The sequence below is a fragment of the Bos indicus x Bos taurus genome, chromosome 2, assembly GCF_003369695.1.
Source record: "Bos indicus x Bos taurus breed Angus x Brahman F1 hybrid chromosome 2, Bos_hybrid_MaternalHap_v2.0, whole genome shotgun sequence".
Taxonomy (NCBI): Eukaryota; Metazoa; Chordata; class Mammalia; order Artiodactyla; family Bovidae; genus Bos; species Bos indicus x Bos taurus.
The window spans coordinates 117290323-117309078 of NC_040077.1; the positions used below are offsets into that span (position 1 = coordinate 117290323).

At 42.5% G+C, this 18756-nt stretch overlaps 1 protein-coding gene and 1 non-coding gene across 3 annotated transcripts in view; one reads left to right on the forward strand and one right to left on the reverse strand.

The window, feature by feature from the left end:
* The window catches only part of DNER (delta/notch like EGF repeat containing), a 392187-nt gene that overhangs the window by 22356 nt on the left and 351075 nt on the right, over positions 1-18756 (reverse strand). For both annotated transcript variants that reach the window (XM_027515370.1, XM_027515361.1), the window contains one exon: positions 2692-2823. In XM_027515370.1, the coding sequence (XP_027371171.1) occupies positions 2692-2823 (132 nt within the window). The remainder of the gene's footprint in view (positions 1-2691; positions 2824-18756) is intronic.
* On the forward strand, positions 14305-14413 carry LOC113881442. Its single transcript, XR_003508040.1, has one exon. It is a non-coding gene; the product is annotated as a U6 spliceosomal RNA (small nuclear RNA).

Genomic DNA, 18756 nt, shown 5'->3' on the forward strand with positions numbered 1-18756 from the left:
CAATCTACCCCCAAAACCAGAGTCTGCCTACTTTCTGCTTTGTGCTTTCACCTACACCTCTGACTTTACGGGGGGCTGTCCCCCACTACCTCTCTGAAAAAAGAGTTAGCTTACAGCTCCAGTTAATAATTCCTGGGTGTGACAGTGTTTCAACCTACAAACTCCCTTGGAAGTCCTCTAGCCTGCCTGAATAGGTTTTTCCGGCCACATGTGATTGCTCAGAGCCTCCAAACTGAGAGGCATGAGATGTTCTAAACTGTCTAAATACAGATTCCTTTGAGCAGTTAAAAGATTGATTAGAAATTGTATTGGTGAAGGGATTTTCACTTGTTGGGCCAATGTTTGCTGCTAAGTCTCCATATCCCCTACCTGCTGTGTCCCTGGCAGTGTATTGATTAATATAATTGGTGTAAATAGTAGCTTTAATGTTTGTAACCTGGGACCCTTGAGTTAATTCTTTTTCTTGTTATAGCCCACCACACCTTTGCTCTGTAGGAATGCAACTTTATCTAATGCTTTTTGGAGGCTGGCGCCTGACTTTAGAATAATCACCTTTAGAGAAAAAGGCCTCCAGGCCAGAAGATGATGCAAATCACCTAAACTTTTGCATATGATAAGTTTGCAGGAAGAAAGCCTGGCTTACTGCATGACTCTATCCCTTCCCCCATTATCCTCTATGCATAACTTAAGGTATAAAAACTACTTTGGAAAATAAAGTGTGGGCCTTGTTCACCGAAACTTGGTCTCACCATGTCGTTCTTTCTCTTACCTTCTGGCTGAATTATTTCAGCCTCTTTTCTCCACTGAATTTCCTCACTGAGCTATCCTCATTCTATTACTCTTTATATCCTTAATTAACGTTTAATTAAGCAATTGTTTCCTGATCTTCGACTACGCCGTCTCTCCTTCGAATACCCTGGATCAGCCGGGGCTGGTCCCCGGCAATGTCCAACTCTTCGTGACCCCATGGACTACAGCCTACCAGGCTCTTCCATCCATGGGATTTTCCAGGCAAGAGTACTGGAGTAGGTTGCCATTTCCTTCTCCAAGATCTGCCATGAGGCATGAAATTTGTCATTTCACAGAATTACCAAATTTTAGAATGAAAATGGGTCCCATTTTCATAAGTACTCTGAATAAGTACTTATGTACTTATCAGTACTGGATAAGTACTCTGAGGCTCAGCATAACTAACACAAGAAGTGCCACAGCCAGGGCGAGAACCAAGGTCCTGCTGGCCCAAATCTGGGATCCTTTCCTTTAACAGATCTCACTGCTGCTGCTGCTGCTAAGCCACTTCAGTCGTGTCCGACTCTGTGTGACCCCATAGATGGCAGCCCACCAGGCTCCCCTGTCCCTGGGATTCTCCAGGCAAGAACACTGGAGTGGGTTGCCATTTCCTTCATCCCGGACCTACTTTAGTTTTAATACCCTGCATTGAATCATAGCCCTTAGCATTTGTACCACTGGAATCTCTTTCCTTCCCTTTCCTCAACAACAGAATGTTTCTCACCTATTGTGACCAAGGATCCCTAAGACCATTCTGTATATGGGTATTTGAAAAGATTGAGGATGAGTATTTGAAAAGATTGAAGGGGGAATCCTAAAAAGAATTCATCTCTTCCTCTCTCAAGCCCTGAGCCAAGATGAGAGACAAAGAGTGAGTAGCTAGGAACGCAAATACCTTTACTGGCCAAGTTGATGCTGAAGAATATGGTCCATATTTGTGGATAAAAAGGTTTCTGGAAACTGACCACACCCCCACTTCAGACACACACAAAGAATTAGCAGACAAGCCTGCGCTGAACCACCAGTGAGGGGTCTGTTCTTGCAACACTACAACCTGGAGGAGAAGCGGCAGCAGGCAGGCCAGCCCAGGAGGGAGACTGACATACAGGGCTATGTCTACATAACTGCCTCTTTCCAAACTCACATAGCAGAGTCTTTGCCTGATGAAGAGGAGGCGAGAAGGCCCTGGAGAAATATGCAAACTCAACTACCCTGCCTAATTTAAATGAGAAGAAAAACACCATTCAAAGTTGAGTTTTTAGTGATTGACAAAATAACAACAATCCAATTCCAGTGCAGTTCTCATTTTCACTTCGATCCTAGAAGCTACCAGACTTTCATATGAACATATATAGTCCTGATTCTGACACTGTCGAACTTCTGTGCGTCCATCTGTAGAGAACACCTCACTCTAAGCAGCTCAAAATGTTTTTCAGGTTTTGTGTGATGCCCATCCTCCCTGGACTTCTCTCCGGGCAACTGATGGAACCTAATACATTTGAAGACACAAATGCGAAGTGAATTTACATTCTTTGTGTGTGTGTGTGTGTTTTTAATTTATGCTTTCAACACAAAGATTCTCTTTTTGGATCGGATTCTAATGCTTCTCTGCTAAGCACATTTTTGGCTGTCTTGCAGCCGTGAACTCGGGATGACATCGGCGCATTCTCATCCCAGTGGGAAGGCTGGATTCAGGCTCAGAAATGATGGGGAGCAGCATAAAGCAGTGAGCAAAAATATTTAACCAGGACCCAGGAAGCACAGGGGGCTCAGGGTAACACTCTGGGCCTTACTGCCTCTTCTAAGAGTGACGTGGGGCTGGCTGGACACAGTCAGCCTCTTCTTCTCATTGAATGAAAGTGGAATGGAAAATCACAGGGGCTGAGCTGCAGGAATACTCACGGATTTCACAGTTTGCTCCCACCCAGCCATGTGGGCAGTGGCAGGTGTAACCATTGGGCTGGTCCAGGCAGGTGCCGGCGTGATGGCAGGGGTTACTGTCACATTCATTGATGTCGATGTCACACTCTTCCCCTAAGGAGATAAAGGAAAGCAGCAGTGAGCCAGCTAGCTGTCCCAGTGGCTCTGACCCCTGTCACTTCTCTGGCTCAGCAAAGATCTAAGGCTAGGTTCAAGCTCTCCATGGACTTCCCAGGTGGCGCTAGTAGTAAAGAACCCGCCTGCCAATGCAGGAGACATAAGAGATGTGGGTTTGATCCCTGAGTTGGGAAGATCTCCTGGAGGAGTGTAGGGCAACCCACTCCAGTATTTTTGCCTGGAGAATCCCATGGACAGAAGAGCCTGGTGGGCTACAGTTCATAGGGTCGCACAGAGTTGGACACTACTGATGTGACTGAGCACACGTGCTCGCCTGCATTGCAGCCCAACTGGCTGTTTGCATAAAGTTGCAGAAGTCTCCCAGAATTCCAGACAAGACATTCTTTACTCAAGTAAAACTTAAAAAAGGAAAAGAAATGGTGCCAGTAAAAAGAATCTCCTTTAATCTATCAAATTCGTGATCTGAAGCTGATTCCCATGTCTGAATAATCCTTTCATGGTTTATGGGAGAAACAAACCTGGGTTCCTGATTTTATTAAAGAAATCATTTTGTTTTAGACGGAATCAGCTGGATTTTCTTATTTGTTTTTCTGAAGCTCTGGAAAGCCAAAAAACTCACAGTTTATGATTTTTTGGGGAGCCAAGTATTTGAATGTGCATGTCTGGACATCTGACTATTTTCTGGATAATTCTAGGGTGCAGCTGCGTGCCTAGCCTGAGTCAGTAATACAAATGCAATCTCCTTTCCAAACCCCGGGATATGCTTCAGGGAGAGCATCAAGCCCACCTAAGGAAAGACAGCTGTGATCTCTCGGGGGAGCCCAGGCTTTAACCCATCTTCCCTGGGAACAGTGCCCGAGGGGAGCTCACCACTGCTTGGGTCCATCCATAATGAAAATTGTGACCTGGGCTCCTCACGTTGCCACTCCCAACATCTGGGGGCATCCTTGCCCCTCTCAGAGAAAGCCTGGTTTAAACTAACAAGCCAGAACGGGGGCTGATGTCACTGTGGTCAAAAGGCCAACTCACAAGCAATAGCTTGTTATTAGAAGTTACCAATATGAAGCCATCTCTGTGTGTGATTTAAAGCCAAACTATGAGTCAACACTAAATGAGTACATGTCTAAAAGAGGTGACATCAGGACCGAATACAGGCTACTTCAGATTGAGGTAGTCACTTACAAGTTTGAAAATGAGAAAAGCCAAGCTCTTTTTAGAAACCTCTTGCTATCTTTTCTCAAAAAACATTTTATTTTGTATTGAAGTATAGCCGATTAACAATGCTGTGACAGTTTCAGGTGGATAGCAAAGGGACTCACCCATACATATACATATATCCATTCTTTCCCAAACTCCCCTCCCATCCAGATTGACACACAACATTGCACAGAGTTCCTTGTGCTGTATATATAGTAGGTTCCTGTTGGTTATTCATTTTAAACATAGCAGTGTGTACATGTCAATCCCAAGCTCCCTAAATATACCTCCATTTGTTGAGATAAATGAAAAAGGTGACATTAAAAAAAAAAAATCTCTGAGCACTGCTATCATCATAATTAAAGCAAAGGAGCAAAATCAAATATTTTGTCAATCTTCAAAGGCAATGTCTCAGCATGTATTTGGGTAATTGTTTCCAGGCTTATTTAATTGGTGTTAAAGTGCTTTTCTATCTGCCACGGGTTTACCTTGCATTTATAAAACCACCATATGTCACTCACAGACCATTTTAGAGGCAGAATCTCAAACCAAAATAGTTCATGTCTGTTTCATTTCACACTTTTTTCACACCTGGCATCTATTTTTAAAGTAAAATCTGTCAAATGAAACATTTACTATGTCCAGGTCCTACTAGGTTGATTATAATTCAGCAGTGTCTAAGTGAATTTGTTTCCTGCAATAAATAGTCATTTATGTCAATAGGAAAGACATGAAATTGATTGCCTCTTACTAACCTATTTCAAAGGTTGTCTTGCTATGAATGGGGCAATCACTCTGACTGGAAAAGCACATAGACTAAACTATTACAAATGGCATTACTTGGTATAGACTAGTTGAAGAGACATATAAACAAGAACGTGCTGAGAAACAATAAAAGGATGAAATCAAAGGCCCTGATGAATATACACATCAGTACTGCTTTCCATCCATTTAGCAAGACAAGCTTAATTGAGGTATTTATTAAACAATAGCTCTTTCCCCGGCTATCTGATTATAGCAAATTCTGAAATAAGATGTTTGGCCACCTTTGCACCAATGGCTACAGAAATGACCTGACTTCTCCCTACTTCCACAGCCTGAAAGTGAGTGTCAGTCGATCAGTCCTGTCCAATGACCCCATGGTCTGTAACCCACCAGGGCCCTCTGTCTGTGGGATTCTCCATGAGAGAACACTGGAATGGTTTCTAGCCTAGCAAAACTCAAAAGCCCACTCTGCTCCAGAAGTTTAACATCAGTGTCAGACCCTTCTAATCCCCTAAGTTCTGGGCAGTCCTAGAGCTGTCAGTCCAGTCCCGCTCAGATCCAGAGCTTTCCTGGGGAGATAAATGCCAAGTGCAGGTCCAGAGCAGCCCTAATGCATGTCTTGGCTCTTGGAGCTCCAAGTGGCTCTAAAATAGTTGAGAAAAGTCCAAGATCCTCAGATTTATCTCTTCTTGGCACTCACTAATTTGGAAGGACTTGGTAGGAAGAGAGAATGGCAGGGGAAAATAGGGTCAACTTATTCTACAGACATTTATCAACTCTCTAAGACCCAGGAACCAGAGAGCCAGGACCCAGAGAGAATTCCAAACCTGTCCCAATCTGGTTTCCATCACCACCATGTTCTTAGAGCTATATTTGGGGTTCAGTGACAGTTTCGGAGAAGGCGATGGCACCCCACTCCAGTACTCTTGCCTGGAAAATCCCATGGATGGAGGAGCCTGGTAGGCTGCAGTCCATGGGGTCACTAAGAGTCAGACACGACTGAGTGACTTCACTTTCACTTTTCACTTTCATGCATCAGAGAAGGAAATGGCAACCCACTCCAGTGTTCTTGCCTGGAGAATCCCAGGGACGGGGGAGCCTGGTGGGCTGCCGTCTATGGGGTCACACAGAGCCGGACACGACTGAAGCGACTTAGCAGCAGCAGCAGCAGCAGCAGCAGCAGCAGACATTAGTTTATGATAAAGCTCCATGCCAGTCAGGAGCCCAAATAGCCAGCAGCTATTTCCACAGCATAGGTACTCAGGAAGAATCTCAGAGCAGTTCACAGTTCAAAGATACCTTTAGATTGACTCCACTGGCCTATTTTACATGAACATGCCAACATTTCTACTTGAATTGTTATCCCTTAATTGCTACACCTGATGTCTTCATAGTGTTGCATGCTTGGGGTAGGAATATGTGGTGATTCTGATGGTGGAGCCACTCAAGGAAAATTTCACGCAGGAGAAATTCAAAGATGACTGCTCTTTTTGCCTCAGAGTAATAATGCACTTTGTTATTAGTCTTATGCAAAGTATGTGAAGATTTATTACAAATAATGGGCTTCCCAGGGTGGTGCTGGTGGTTAAGAATCCGCCTGCCAATATAGGAGACACAAGAGACATGGGTTAGATCCTTGGGTCTGGAAGATGCCCTGGAGGAGGGCATGGCACCCTGCTCCAGTATTCTTGCCTGGAGAATTCCATGGGCAGAGGAGCCTGGTGGGCTACAGTCCATGGGGCCACAAAGAGTCAGACATGACTGAGCAACTGAGCACATAGGGAGTAAATTGGGTTTCATTCATGTTTCTTTGTATTAGGAGTACTATATTTTTATGTACATTTCAACACCTCACCATTTGATCTCCAAGCAATATGCATTCTAACTTATTTTAGTAGAAGAGTCTTCAGTACATTATATCATCTTTCTCTACTCATAGTTTACTTAATAAATCTTTATGCTTTTGCTGCCTTGAGCCAGATTACTTTTTTCTTGAGTTGCTTACTTTTTTTATTTGAGTGGGGAAAATCAATTACTTTTAAATCATCATTGTGCTTGAATAACATTTGCAAAGAGAATATGAAATGAAATTTCTACTTGACTAAGGCTGGAAATCAGAGCCTGAGCTTTAAATCTTTTCCAATTGCTTTTCAATCTACTACTTTATAAGAGGCAATCTGTATAGTAGGTATTACTTTTGCTAGTATTTATGCAAATTTACAAGTGTATTATTTAATTCTGTATGCTTCCCTTGGATAAATTAAAATGAGAAAGATAAGTATTCAAAAGTCACTGCTGTCAGTAAATCTCTGGGTTAATAGAGCCTCCACTGAATGATATCAATGAAAGTTATTATAATCATAATATCTAGTATTATAAAATTTCAGCCTACTATGTGCCAGGCACTGGAATGGGTGCTTTAACTATAACTCCTTCATACTTGCTGCTGCTAAGTCACTTCAGTCGTGTTCGACTCTGTGCGACCCCATAGACAGCAGCCCACCAGGCTCCCCTGTCCCTGGGATTCTCCAGGCAAGAACACTGGAATGGGTTGCCATTTTCTTCTCCAATGCATGAAAGTGAAAAGTGAAAGTGAAGTCGCTCAGTCGTGTCTGACTCTTAGCAAGCCCATGGACTGCAGCCTACCAGGCTCCTCTGCCCATGGAATTTTCCAGGCAAGAGTACTGGAGTGGGATGCCATTGCCTTCTCCACCTTCACACTTTACAAGCATTTTATTTCAGATGAAATGAATCTAAATAATTACTTGGAACTTCTACAATGATGGAGTAACTGGAACCTGACTTGCCTTCCCACTGTAAATAATTAAACAAGTGAACAAAACATATATATATATGTTTTAAAAACCTTTAAAACATTAGACAACAGGCAGTGCCTAACTGATTGCTGAGAGAGAGAAAGAAAACAGCGGAGTACCAGCACCATCCTGGCTTTCTGCCTGGAACCAATTTAGAACACAGTGGTTTTGCTGAACTGAGGGGCATAATTGGAATTTGGAGCAGCTCAGCCTTCACAGGTGGTACTAGTGGTAAAGAACCCACCTGCCAATGCAGGAGGCATACGAGACATGGGTTCAACTCCTAGGCTGGGAGATCCCCTGGAGAAGCGCATGGCAACCCACTCCAGTATTCTTGCCTGGAGAATCCCATGGCCAGAGGAGCCTGGTGGGCTACAGCCCACAGAGTCACAAAGAGTTGGACATGACTGAAAGGACTTAGCACACAGGTAGAGAGTCCCTTGGACGGCAACGAGATCCAATCAGTCCATCCTAAAGTCCATCAGTCCTGGGTGTTCATTGGTAAGACTAATGTTGAAGCTGAAACTCCAATACTTTGGCCACCTGATGTGAAGAGCTGACTCATTTGAAAAGACCCTGATGCTGGGAAAGATTGAGGGCAGGAGGAGAAGGGGACGACAGAGGATGAGATGGTTGGATGGTATCACCGACTCAATGGACATGGGTTTGGTTGAACTCCGGGAGTTGGTGATGGACAGGGAGGCCTGGCGTGCTGTGGTTCATGGGGTCGCAAGGAGTCGGACACAACTGAGCGACTGAACTGACTGAGCTATCATTTGTAGGACAGACCACCACAGAAGATAGAGTCGCATAGTAAAGGAGCACCCGAGATGCGCTGCACCCCTTGAGTTTGTTGTTGAGTACCGTGCCTGAGTCGGTTGGAACGCCACAGGCAGAGCAAAGGGCGGGGGGGGGGAAGATGGACACTGCCCACAGCTCACAGAGGACTGAGAAGTATTTAAACTTTCACAAGTTGGAATACACATTTCACTGGCCTCCCCGCCACCCTCGGCCTGGGCATTCACAGAGGAAAAGGTCACATCTAAGTAACAGGATAGAATTATCTCTACTGTAAATGCTACTAGAGTTTCACCTTCCAAAATACAAAACAAACCTTGAAAGAATCAATCAGGTCAGCAAGTAACTTACCTACTTACCACAAAGAAGGCCTGCACTTTTTAAAGAAATTCAATTACTCAAAAACTTAACTCACAATGACCAGCAGTCAGACAAAAAAATACCAGATGTGCAAAAAAAGCAGGAATATGGGATCCATACCCAGAAGGAAAGTCAGTCAAAATTCAGAGATCCAGAAATATCAGCAACAGATGATGGTGAATAAATAAGAAATTTGTTGAAAACATGAAGGGAAATAATGGGGAAGATAAGGATAAAAATGGAAGATATTAAAAAAAAAGTGAATGGAACTTCTAAATATAAAAATGTCAAAGACAATATTAATAAAAAGAAAAAACTACAAATATGCCTCATGAATATGAGCACAAAAATTCTGAACAAAATATTAAAGGACAGGATTCAGCTATATAGAAAAGAATTGTACACTATGACAAAATGGTGTTTATTCCAGAAAGATAAGAAATTAATTCAGTATTTGAGAATCAATCAATATAATCCATCATATTAATAGGTTAAAGAAGAAAAATCATATGATAACATCAATTGATGCAAAAAAAGCATTTGGAAAAATTCAATAGCTATTCATAACTAAAGTTACCAGCAAAGAAGGAATAGAGAGTAACTGCCTCAACTTGATAGAAATAAATCTAAAAAGTCTATAGCTAACATAGTGATAAAGAATCCACCTGCCAATCCAAGAGACATGGGTTTGATCTCTGGGTCAAGAAGATCCCCTGAAGAAGGAAATGGCAACCCATTCCAGTATTCTTGCCTGGGAAATTCCATGGGCAGTGGAGCCGGGCAGGCTTCAGTCCATGGGGCTACAAAGAGTTGGACATGACTGAGTGATGGAGCATGCACGGTAATAAAGTTGGAGTCGTAATGGCAGAGGAATGGAGACATAGATCAATGAAACAGAAGGGAGAATTCACACAAATATGGCCAACTGATTTCTGACAAAGGTTTAGAAGCAGTTCTATTTAGGAAAGGCAGCCTTTTCAAAACATGGTGCTTGAGAACTGTACTTCTATACGAAAAATAAAAGCAAGCCCTCTAGTTGGAAGATGCCAGAAAAGAATGCAGACTGTGAAGAAAATAATCCAAGAGTATTTACAAATGCATAACACAAAGCTCACTGAGGGGTGAGGGGCAGTGCTGACCTGAGTAACCTTGCAATGGGCAGAGTTGGTAGGACCAAAGGCAAAAGGAGCCGGACACCAGCACTGTACTCTCTAGCGTCCCACAAGGACACAAGTTTAAGAACTCTGAGTCCAGGTTCGATGCACGATACTGGATGCTTGGGGCTGGTGCACTGGGACGACCCAGAGGGATGGTATGGGGAGGGAGGAGGGAGGAGGGTTCAGGATGGGGAACACATGTATACCTGTGGTGGATTCATTTTGATATTTGGCAAAACTAATACAATTACGTAAAGTTTAAAAATAAAATAAAATTTTAAAAAAATAAATAAAAAATTAAAAATAAATAAATAAGTAAAGTGATATGAGATAAAAAAAAAAAAAAAGAACTCTGATACTGCTCTACATGAACACAGGAATTAAACAAGTAAAACAATGTTGGATGGTACTAGCTAGGAATCTTGCTGTTGGTGTGGGAATTTCCAGATAAACAAGAGAGAAGACTGGAATGATCCATGTAGTAATGGAGTAGAGTTGGAGAAATTAGTGTAAATTCATGCTTAGCTTAATTCAGATATAGATGGCTATGCAAAACTCAGCAGTGGCCACAGGACTGGAAAAGGGCAGTTTTCATTCCAATCCCAAAGAAAGGCAATGCCAAAGAATGCTCAAACTACCGCACAATTGCGTTCATCTCACACGCTAGTAAAGTGATGCTCAAAATTCTCCAAGCCAGGCTTCAGCAATACGTGAACCGTGAACTTCCAGATATTCAAGCTGGTTTTAGAAAAGGCAGAGGAACCAGAGATCAAATTGTCAACATCCGCTGGATCATCAAAAAAGCAAGAGAGTTCCAGAAAAACATCTATTTCTGCTTTATTGACTATGCCAAAGCCTTTGACTGTGTGGATCACAATAAACTGTGGAAAATTCTGAAGAAGATGGGAATACCAGACCATATGACCTGCCTCTTGAGAAACCTGTATGCAGGTCAGGAAGCAACAGTTAGAACTGGACATGGAACAACAGACTGTTTCTAATAGGAAAAGGAGTACGTCAAGGCTGTATATTGTCACCTTGCTTATTTAACTTCTATGCAGAGTACATCATGAGAAACGCTGGCTGAAAGAAGCACAAGCTGGAATCAAGATTGCCGGGAGAAATATCAATAACCTCAGATACGCAGATGATACCACCCTTATGGCAGAAAGTGAAGAACTAAAGAACCTCTTGATGAAAGTGAAAGAGGAGAGTGAAAAAGTTGGCTTAAAGCTCAACATTCAGAAAACGAAGATCACGGCATCTGGTCCCATCACTTCATGGCAAATAGATGGGGAAACAGTGGAAACAGTGGCTGACTTTATTTTTGGGGGGCTCCAAAATCACTGTAGATGGTGATTGCAGCCATGAAATTAAAAGATGCTTACTCCTTGGAAGGAAAGTTATGACCTACCTAGACAGCATATTAAAAAGCAGAGACATTATTTTGCCAACAAAGGTACATCTAGTCAAGGCTATGGTTTTTCCAGTGGTCATGTATGGATGTGAGAGTTGGACTATAAAGAAAGCTGAGCACCGAAGAATTGAGGCTTTTGAACTGTGGGGTTGGAGAAGACTCTTGAGAGTCCCTTGGACTGCAAGGAGATCCAACCAGTCCATCCTAAAGGAGATCAGTCCTGGGTGTTCATTGGAAGGACTGATGTTGAAGCTGAAATTCCAATACTTTGGCCACCTGATGTGAAGAGCTGACTCGTTTGAAAAGACCCTGATGCTGGGAAAGATTGAGGGCAGGAGGAGAAGGGGACGACAGAGGATGAGATGGTTGGATGGTATCACTGACTCAATGGACATGAATTTGGGTGAACTCCAGGAGTTGGTGATGGACAGGGAGGCCTGGTGTTCTGCGGTTCATGGGGTCGCAAAGAGTCAGACACAACTGAGCAACTGAACTGAGCTGAACTAAACTAAATATTGCAATGGCAATATTTATAAATACACGGGTTAGTATACAGACACATTTGCTTGCTATGTCAGCTGAGAAGATTAGAAGCAAAGGCGTGCCTGGAATATCGAGCACAGTTTGAGGCCAGATCTTGGTTTCTAGTACCATTCTGCAATAAAAGGAACCATTCTCCTTGGAGAGATGGCTGATTCTAAAACAGGAGCAAGAAATATATAAGATAAGACTGGGATATCTTCAGTGCCAGAAAGCATATAAAACACACATACACAACCACCACCAACACAACAACGGAGTGTGTTCATTGTCCGGGGACAATAGGAGCCAAATGAAAGAATTCCCAATGTCTAAATCTGGAACATTCTGAGCAACAAAATAAATAAAAATCTTCTGACTAAAGCTGAAACTCCAGTACTTTGGCCACCTCATGTGAAGAGTTGACTCATTGGAAAAGACTCTGATGCTGGGAGGGATTGGGGGCAGGAGGAGAAGGGGAAGACAGAGGATGAGATGGCTGGATGGCATCACTGACTCGATGGATGTGAGTCTGAGTGAACTCTGGGAGTTGGTGAGGGACAGGGAGGCCTGGCAGGCTTCGATTCATGGGGTCGCAAAGAGTCGGACATGACTGAGCGACTGATCTGATATGATCTGATAAAATAAATATCCATAACATCACACTGATACAAACCAATGTGGCAAAACAGACAAATCTCTCCTACAGAAGAATTTCACATAGTTTATGTAGCAACTTTTCCTCCAAAGAGATGGGTATAACTCCCCATTCCTTCAGTGTGGTCCTTTCAAAGAGTAAAATATGCAAAGAGGGGGAAACAAAAACATTACCGGGGAAAAACTCAATAAACACTATCTAAGTGATCAAGGTCAACGTCAGTGGTCAGGAATCATAGTATGTAGCCTTGATATGTGGGATGTGATTAGAAAGTCAGCAAAGGACATGCAGGGATACTTGGCCAAAGAGTAAGTGTAGATGTAAAATAATCACACGAAAAGGTGTCCAACATCATTTATCATTCGTGTTTGCATCAGTCACTCAGTTTGCAATCCCACAGACTGTGGCCCGCCAGGATCCTCTGTCCATGGGAGAGTTCAGGAAAGAATAGTGGAGTGGGATGCCATTTTCCTACTCCAGGGGATCTTCCTGACCCAGGGATCAAACCCATTTCCTGTGTCTCCTGCACTGTAGGCAGATTCTTTATCTGCTGAGCCATCAGGGAAGCCCATCTTTATCATTAGGGAAGTTCAAATTAAAACCACAAAACATCACTAAACACATACCAAAATAGCTAAAATAAAAAAATGAAGACAATATTAAATGCTGGCAAGGAGAGAGATAAACTGGATTATTATGCATGGTTAATGGGAAGTAAAAAATGGTTAAGCCACTCTGGAAATATTCTGACATCTTTTTTTTTTTGAAAAGTCCACATCAAGTACTTAATGACCCAGCACTTGAATTCCTTGGCAAATGTTACAGAAAAAAATGAAAACTTATATTCACACACAAAAAACTGTAAATGAAGATTTACAGCAGCTTTCTTTGTAATAGCTCAAAATTGGAAAGAACCCAGATTTCTTTCAACAGGTGAATAACTAAACAAACTATGGAGTATTCATACCATAGAAGGCAGATCAGCAATAAAAAGGAAGACACTTGATACACGCAGTGATCTGGATGAATTGCCAGAGAATTATGCTGAGTGAAAAAAACTTGAAAGGTTACATGCTATATGATTCCATGTATAAAATATTTTTGAAATACCAAAGTTATAAAGATGCGGAACAGATTAGCACTTTCCAGGGATTAAGGAAATTTTCCTGTAGTGGACAAGAAACGGGCGTGGCTATCGAAGGACAGCATAAGGAATCCTTGTGATGGAAATGGTCTGGAACTTGACTGTGTGAATGTCAGTAATCAGGGAAAGACACTGTACTGTAGTTCTATAGCATGTTGTCACTGAGGGTAAACTGCACGCTGCATCCCTCTCTATTATTTACTGAAACTGTTCACGAAGTCTGAAGTTTCAATTATCTCAAAATAAAAACTTTGATTTTGAAAAAACAGCCAGAGGGATAAAAAAAGACATACAGATAGTCAATCATTTCCTTAAAAAAAATGTGCTAATGAATTCCGTTAGTTAAGTTGCTAGGATAACTTCGTACTCATATGGGGAAAAAATAAACTTCCATCCTTAAGTCACACCATACACAAAAAATTAACTCGAGACCTAAACCTAAAAGCAAAATCTATTTTTAAAAATTCTAGAAGAAAACATTGGGCAAAATGTCATCATCATAAGGTAGGTAAAGAAAGAATAAACCGAAAGAGAAAAAAATTGATGAATTAGAGATTACCAAAAAAAAAAAGCACTTGCTCCCCACACACACACACACAAAAAAAAACATTAAAAATGTATGGAAGGTACTCACTTTGGCAGCACATATAGTAAAAAATTAGACCGATACAAAGAAAATTAGCATGGCTCCTGAGCAAGGATGACATGCAAATTCATAAAGTGTTTCATATTTTTGCTGTATGGCTCAGGAAACTCAAACAGGGTCTCTGTATCAACCTAGAGGGTTGGGATGGGGAGGGAGATGGGAGGGAGGTTCAAAAGGGAGGAGATATATGTATACCTATGGCTGATTCATGTTGAGGTTTGACAGAAAACAGCAAAATTCTGTAAAGCAATTATCCTTCAACAAAAATAAATTAATTTAAAAAAAGAATATATGGTTGGATGTACTGCTGGGAAAAAATAAAGAATGAATGGACAAGCCAAATGTTTATCTGACAAAGGATTTGTATCTAGAATATGCAAATTACCCTAACAACTCAATGATATGACAAAAACTCAATTTTTAAAAACTGGGCAAAAAATTGAAAAGACCTTTCCCAAGGGAAGACATATGAAAGTAAAAAAGTGAAAGTAGTTTCTCAGTTGTGTCCGACTCTTTGTGACCCCATGGATTGTAGCCCGCCAGGCTCCTCTGTCCATGGGATTCTCCAGGCAAGAATACTGGAGTGGAAGAATTCCTTCTCCAGGGGATCTTCCCAACCCAGGTATTGAATCCACGTCTCCTGAACTGCAGGCAGATTCTTTACCATCTGAGCCATCAGGGAAGCCCAAAGACATCTGAAGGATCAGTAATTACATGAAAGATGCTCAACATCAAAGAAAGTCAAATTAAAATCTCAATGAGAATAAAGCACTGATGACATTTGCCTGTGAAAATGAGCTGGAACTTACAGAATGTTCTCCTGTGAACTGAAAGACAAATACTGAAAGGTAGCTGAAAAATGTTGAAGAATGACTACGGCTGAGTAAAAACAGGCATTTGTTATTTTCAAAGACCAGTTAGAGTGATGTTCGAGCCTGCTTCAATTGGAAGAGTCCTCCTACTTGCTGCGATCACAGTAAGAATGATAAGAAAGGCCTGCTGCTGCTGCTGCTAAGTCGCTTCAGTCGTGTCCAACTCTGTGCGACCCCATAGACGGCCTCCCACCAGGCTCCCCCGTCCCTGGGATTCTCCAGGCAAGAACCCTGGAGTGGGTTGCCATTTCCTTCTCCAATGCATGAAAGTGAAAAGGGAAAGAGAAGTTGCTTAGTCGTGTCCGACTCTTAGCAACCTCATGGACTGCAGCCTACCAGGCTTCTCCATCCATGGGATTTTCCAGGCAAGAGTATTGGAGTGGGGTGCCATTGCCTTCTCCGAAGGCCTAGGGGTGGAATTTTCACCTAGAACATGAGTTGGACAAGATGTAGCAACTAAACAACAACCAAAAGGTGTATGGCCAGTGGGGGAGGCAGAGGGGATTGAGAGGCGGGAGACACACAGGAAGAACATTACTGAGAAGAAGAGCATGCACTGCTGTTCGGGAATCAAGCAGGCAAAGAGGGCCCAGGACAAGCCTGGGAAGACTGGATGCAGCCAAACCTCCCAGGTCTTGATGATCCAGTTAAAAGTCTTAAAGACAATGATATGCCAGTAGGTGATTTTAAGTAGGGAGAGACAAGATTAGATTCTCATTTAAAAGGTCTCTTCAGAGCTCCCCTGCTGGCTCAGTGGAAAAACAATCCACCTGCCAACACAGGAGATGCAGGTTTGATCCCTGGGTTGGGAAGAATCCCTGGAGAAGGAAATGGCAATTCACTCCAGTATTCTTGCCTGAAAAAAATAATCCCATGGACAGAGGAGCCTGGCAGGCTACACTCCATGGGATCACAAAGACTTGGACACTACTTAGTGACTAACATTTTCACTTTCAAGGAAATAAAAGCTTCTTTGCACTCAGGATAGAAGTAAATATTGGTACAAGGTTTCTTCCTGGAGAGCAATATGGAAATAAGTATGTATTCTCCTGGATCCTGGGATTCCATTCCTAGGAAATTAGCTCAAAGAAATAATCATACAAGTTCACAAAGACATGCATGCAAGAATATTCACTGTAATATTGTTTACAATAGGAAAAAGTTCCATCTCTCCAAAAGCTGAATTGAGCATGGGTTAAAAAAAGAATCCTGACATATCATGGAATTGATGACAGGACAGCCAATAAAAATGATAAACAGAAGCATATTCCTTAATGTGAAAGTGCCATTTATGAAATACACATATCTTTAAGTGAAAAATAGTATGAACAGTATGATTTCTTTTATGTTCAAATATATGCATTTACGGGCTTCCTCGGTGGCTCTGCAGTAAAAAAAAAAAAAAAAAAAAAATCTGCCTGCAATGTAGGAACTGCAGGAGATGTGGGTTTGATCCCTGGGTCAGGAAGATTCCCTGGAGGAGGGTGTGGCAACCCACTCCAGTATTCTTGCCTGGAGAATCTCATGGACAGAGGATCCTGGTGGGCCACAGTCGACAGGGTCGAAAAGAGTTGGATATGACTGAAGCAACTTAGCAGGCACGAACATATGCATTTACACTACACACTGTATCTTAAACACAAACAGACCTTCAAGAAAACCCCTGGATAAGTGTAACAAAATGTTAACAACAGCTGTCTCCTAGTAGCACAGTTTTAAGTGGTGTTTTTTTTTTTTTCTCTCTATGGCACTATATTTTCTCATTTTTCTTCCAAGCTTTTTATTATTTGTGGGATATAAATGTCTAGGGGGAAAAATGGAGTGCTTCCCCAATATTATCTTTGCATTTATTGATGAGAACAAATGTCCTTGCGTGTTTATAAACTGGTCAGAAACAAAACCACCTGCAGATAATTTTCTGAGTAAGCCCGCTTCTCAGTCCCAGGAAAAGCCAAAAGGAAAACAAAGGATGTGACACAGATAAACAGAAGGAAGATCAGGGTCGCTCCTCCTGATCTTGACTGTTGGCATCTTCCCCAGAAGCACGAATGAGGCTCCCCAGGGATGGACTGGGGGTCCAGGTTCTGTGGAATTCTTCAGGGTTGGGGAGGTGGCCTCTGTGGCTTAGCAGGGAGAAGTGGGCATGCAATGCACTCTCCAGCCAATGATAATGTATTTCCAGAAACTTTAGTGCCCACCTTCTTCTGTCAGCACCCTGTATATTAACCTTTCCCAACCTGCAAGCCAGAGTGACCCTGACGCTATTGTTGGCTGAGCAAGTGCTCAAAACAGAGACCTGACCTACGCTCTACATCTCCGCACTCCTGTGCTCAGTTAACAAAGCAAAAGATGGAATCTCCACTACTGAAGTGGTTCCTAATTTCTTTTGAGAATCTGATGAAAATTTAAGAACTTCCCCCTCAGTATTTACACATGCATATGACACTTCACATCTGTTTGGGGTGTTCACAACCCGCTGAGATCTTTGAGGGGTGACTTCAAAGGAGCCCTTGTTAGGCTCATTCCCCTTGCCCACAGTGACTTTTCCCACTCAGAGCCCAGGGGCCTCCGAGGCTCCTCTTGAACCCAGCCCTGTCCTCCCGACCTGTTCTTCCATCAGATATTTTCTCCCCCATCCACTCCCTCTGCCCACACCTCTCCTGTCCTCACCTTCACTACTAATCCAAGGTCTCCCTCTCATCGCCCCCACCATCTCTCCATTATGCAAAATCCAGATGTTAATATACAATATTTGCCTTTCTCTGTATAAGAGGCTCTAGGTTCATCCACTTCACTAGAACTGACTCAAATGCGTAGGGCAGTAAAGGGGACGCAGACATAAAGAGCAGACTTTTGGACTCAGAGGGTGAAGGAAAAGCTGGGATGATTTCAGAGAATAGCACTGAAACATATACCTTACCATATGCAAAACAGATAACCAGTGGGAGTTTGATGTTCGATACAGGGCACCCAAAGCCGGTGCTCTGTGACAAGCTGGAGGAATGGGGTGGGGAGGGAGGTGCAAGGGGGATTCAGGATGGAGGGGACACATGTATGCCTGTGGCCGATTCATACTGATTGAGTCATATTGACGTATGGCAAAAACCATCACAAGGTAGTAATTATCCCTCAATTAAAATAAATAAGTAAATCCAGACACTGCCGTTATCTTTCAATAGAAATAAACCTGGTGGTGAAATGCAGTTTCTGCAGAAGACACATTTGACCCTTCCATTCTCCTTCTCGCCTCCATTAGCACTGACACTTTATCAGGTGTGAGTGTAATGGCTCATGTCTCACGTTTCAAAGCTACAAGTCAGAAAACGTACATAGTAAGGGCAGTCTCAGCAAGTCTTCGAACCAAATGCTGATCTGAGAGCCTCACTTAATGACAACACGGTAAATTGCTTTAAAACTGGTCTCCATCCAAGCGATCCCTGCTTACCTTCTGCAGTGCAATTCATATTTTGCAATAATGTATGCATAGAGGTTTCTGGGTTTTTTCCACAGCTACAATCTCAGGGATTTTGCAGTAATTCGAAAACTCAGTTTCTGGGTCA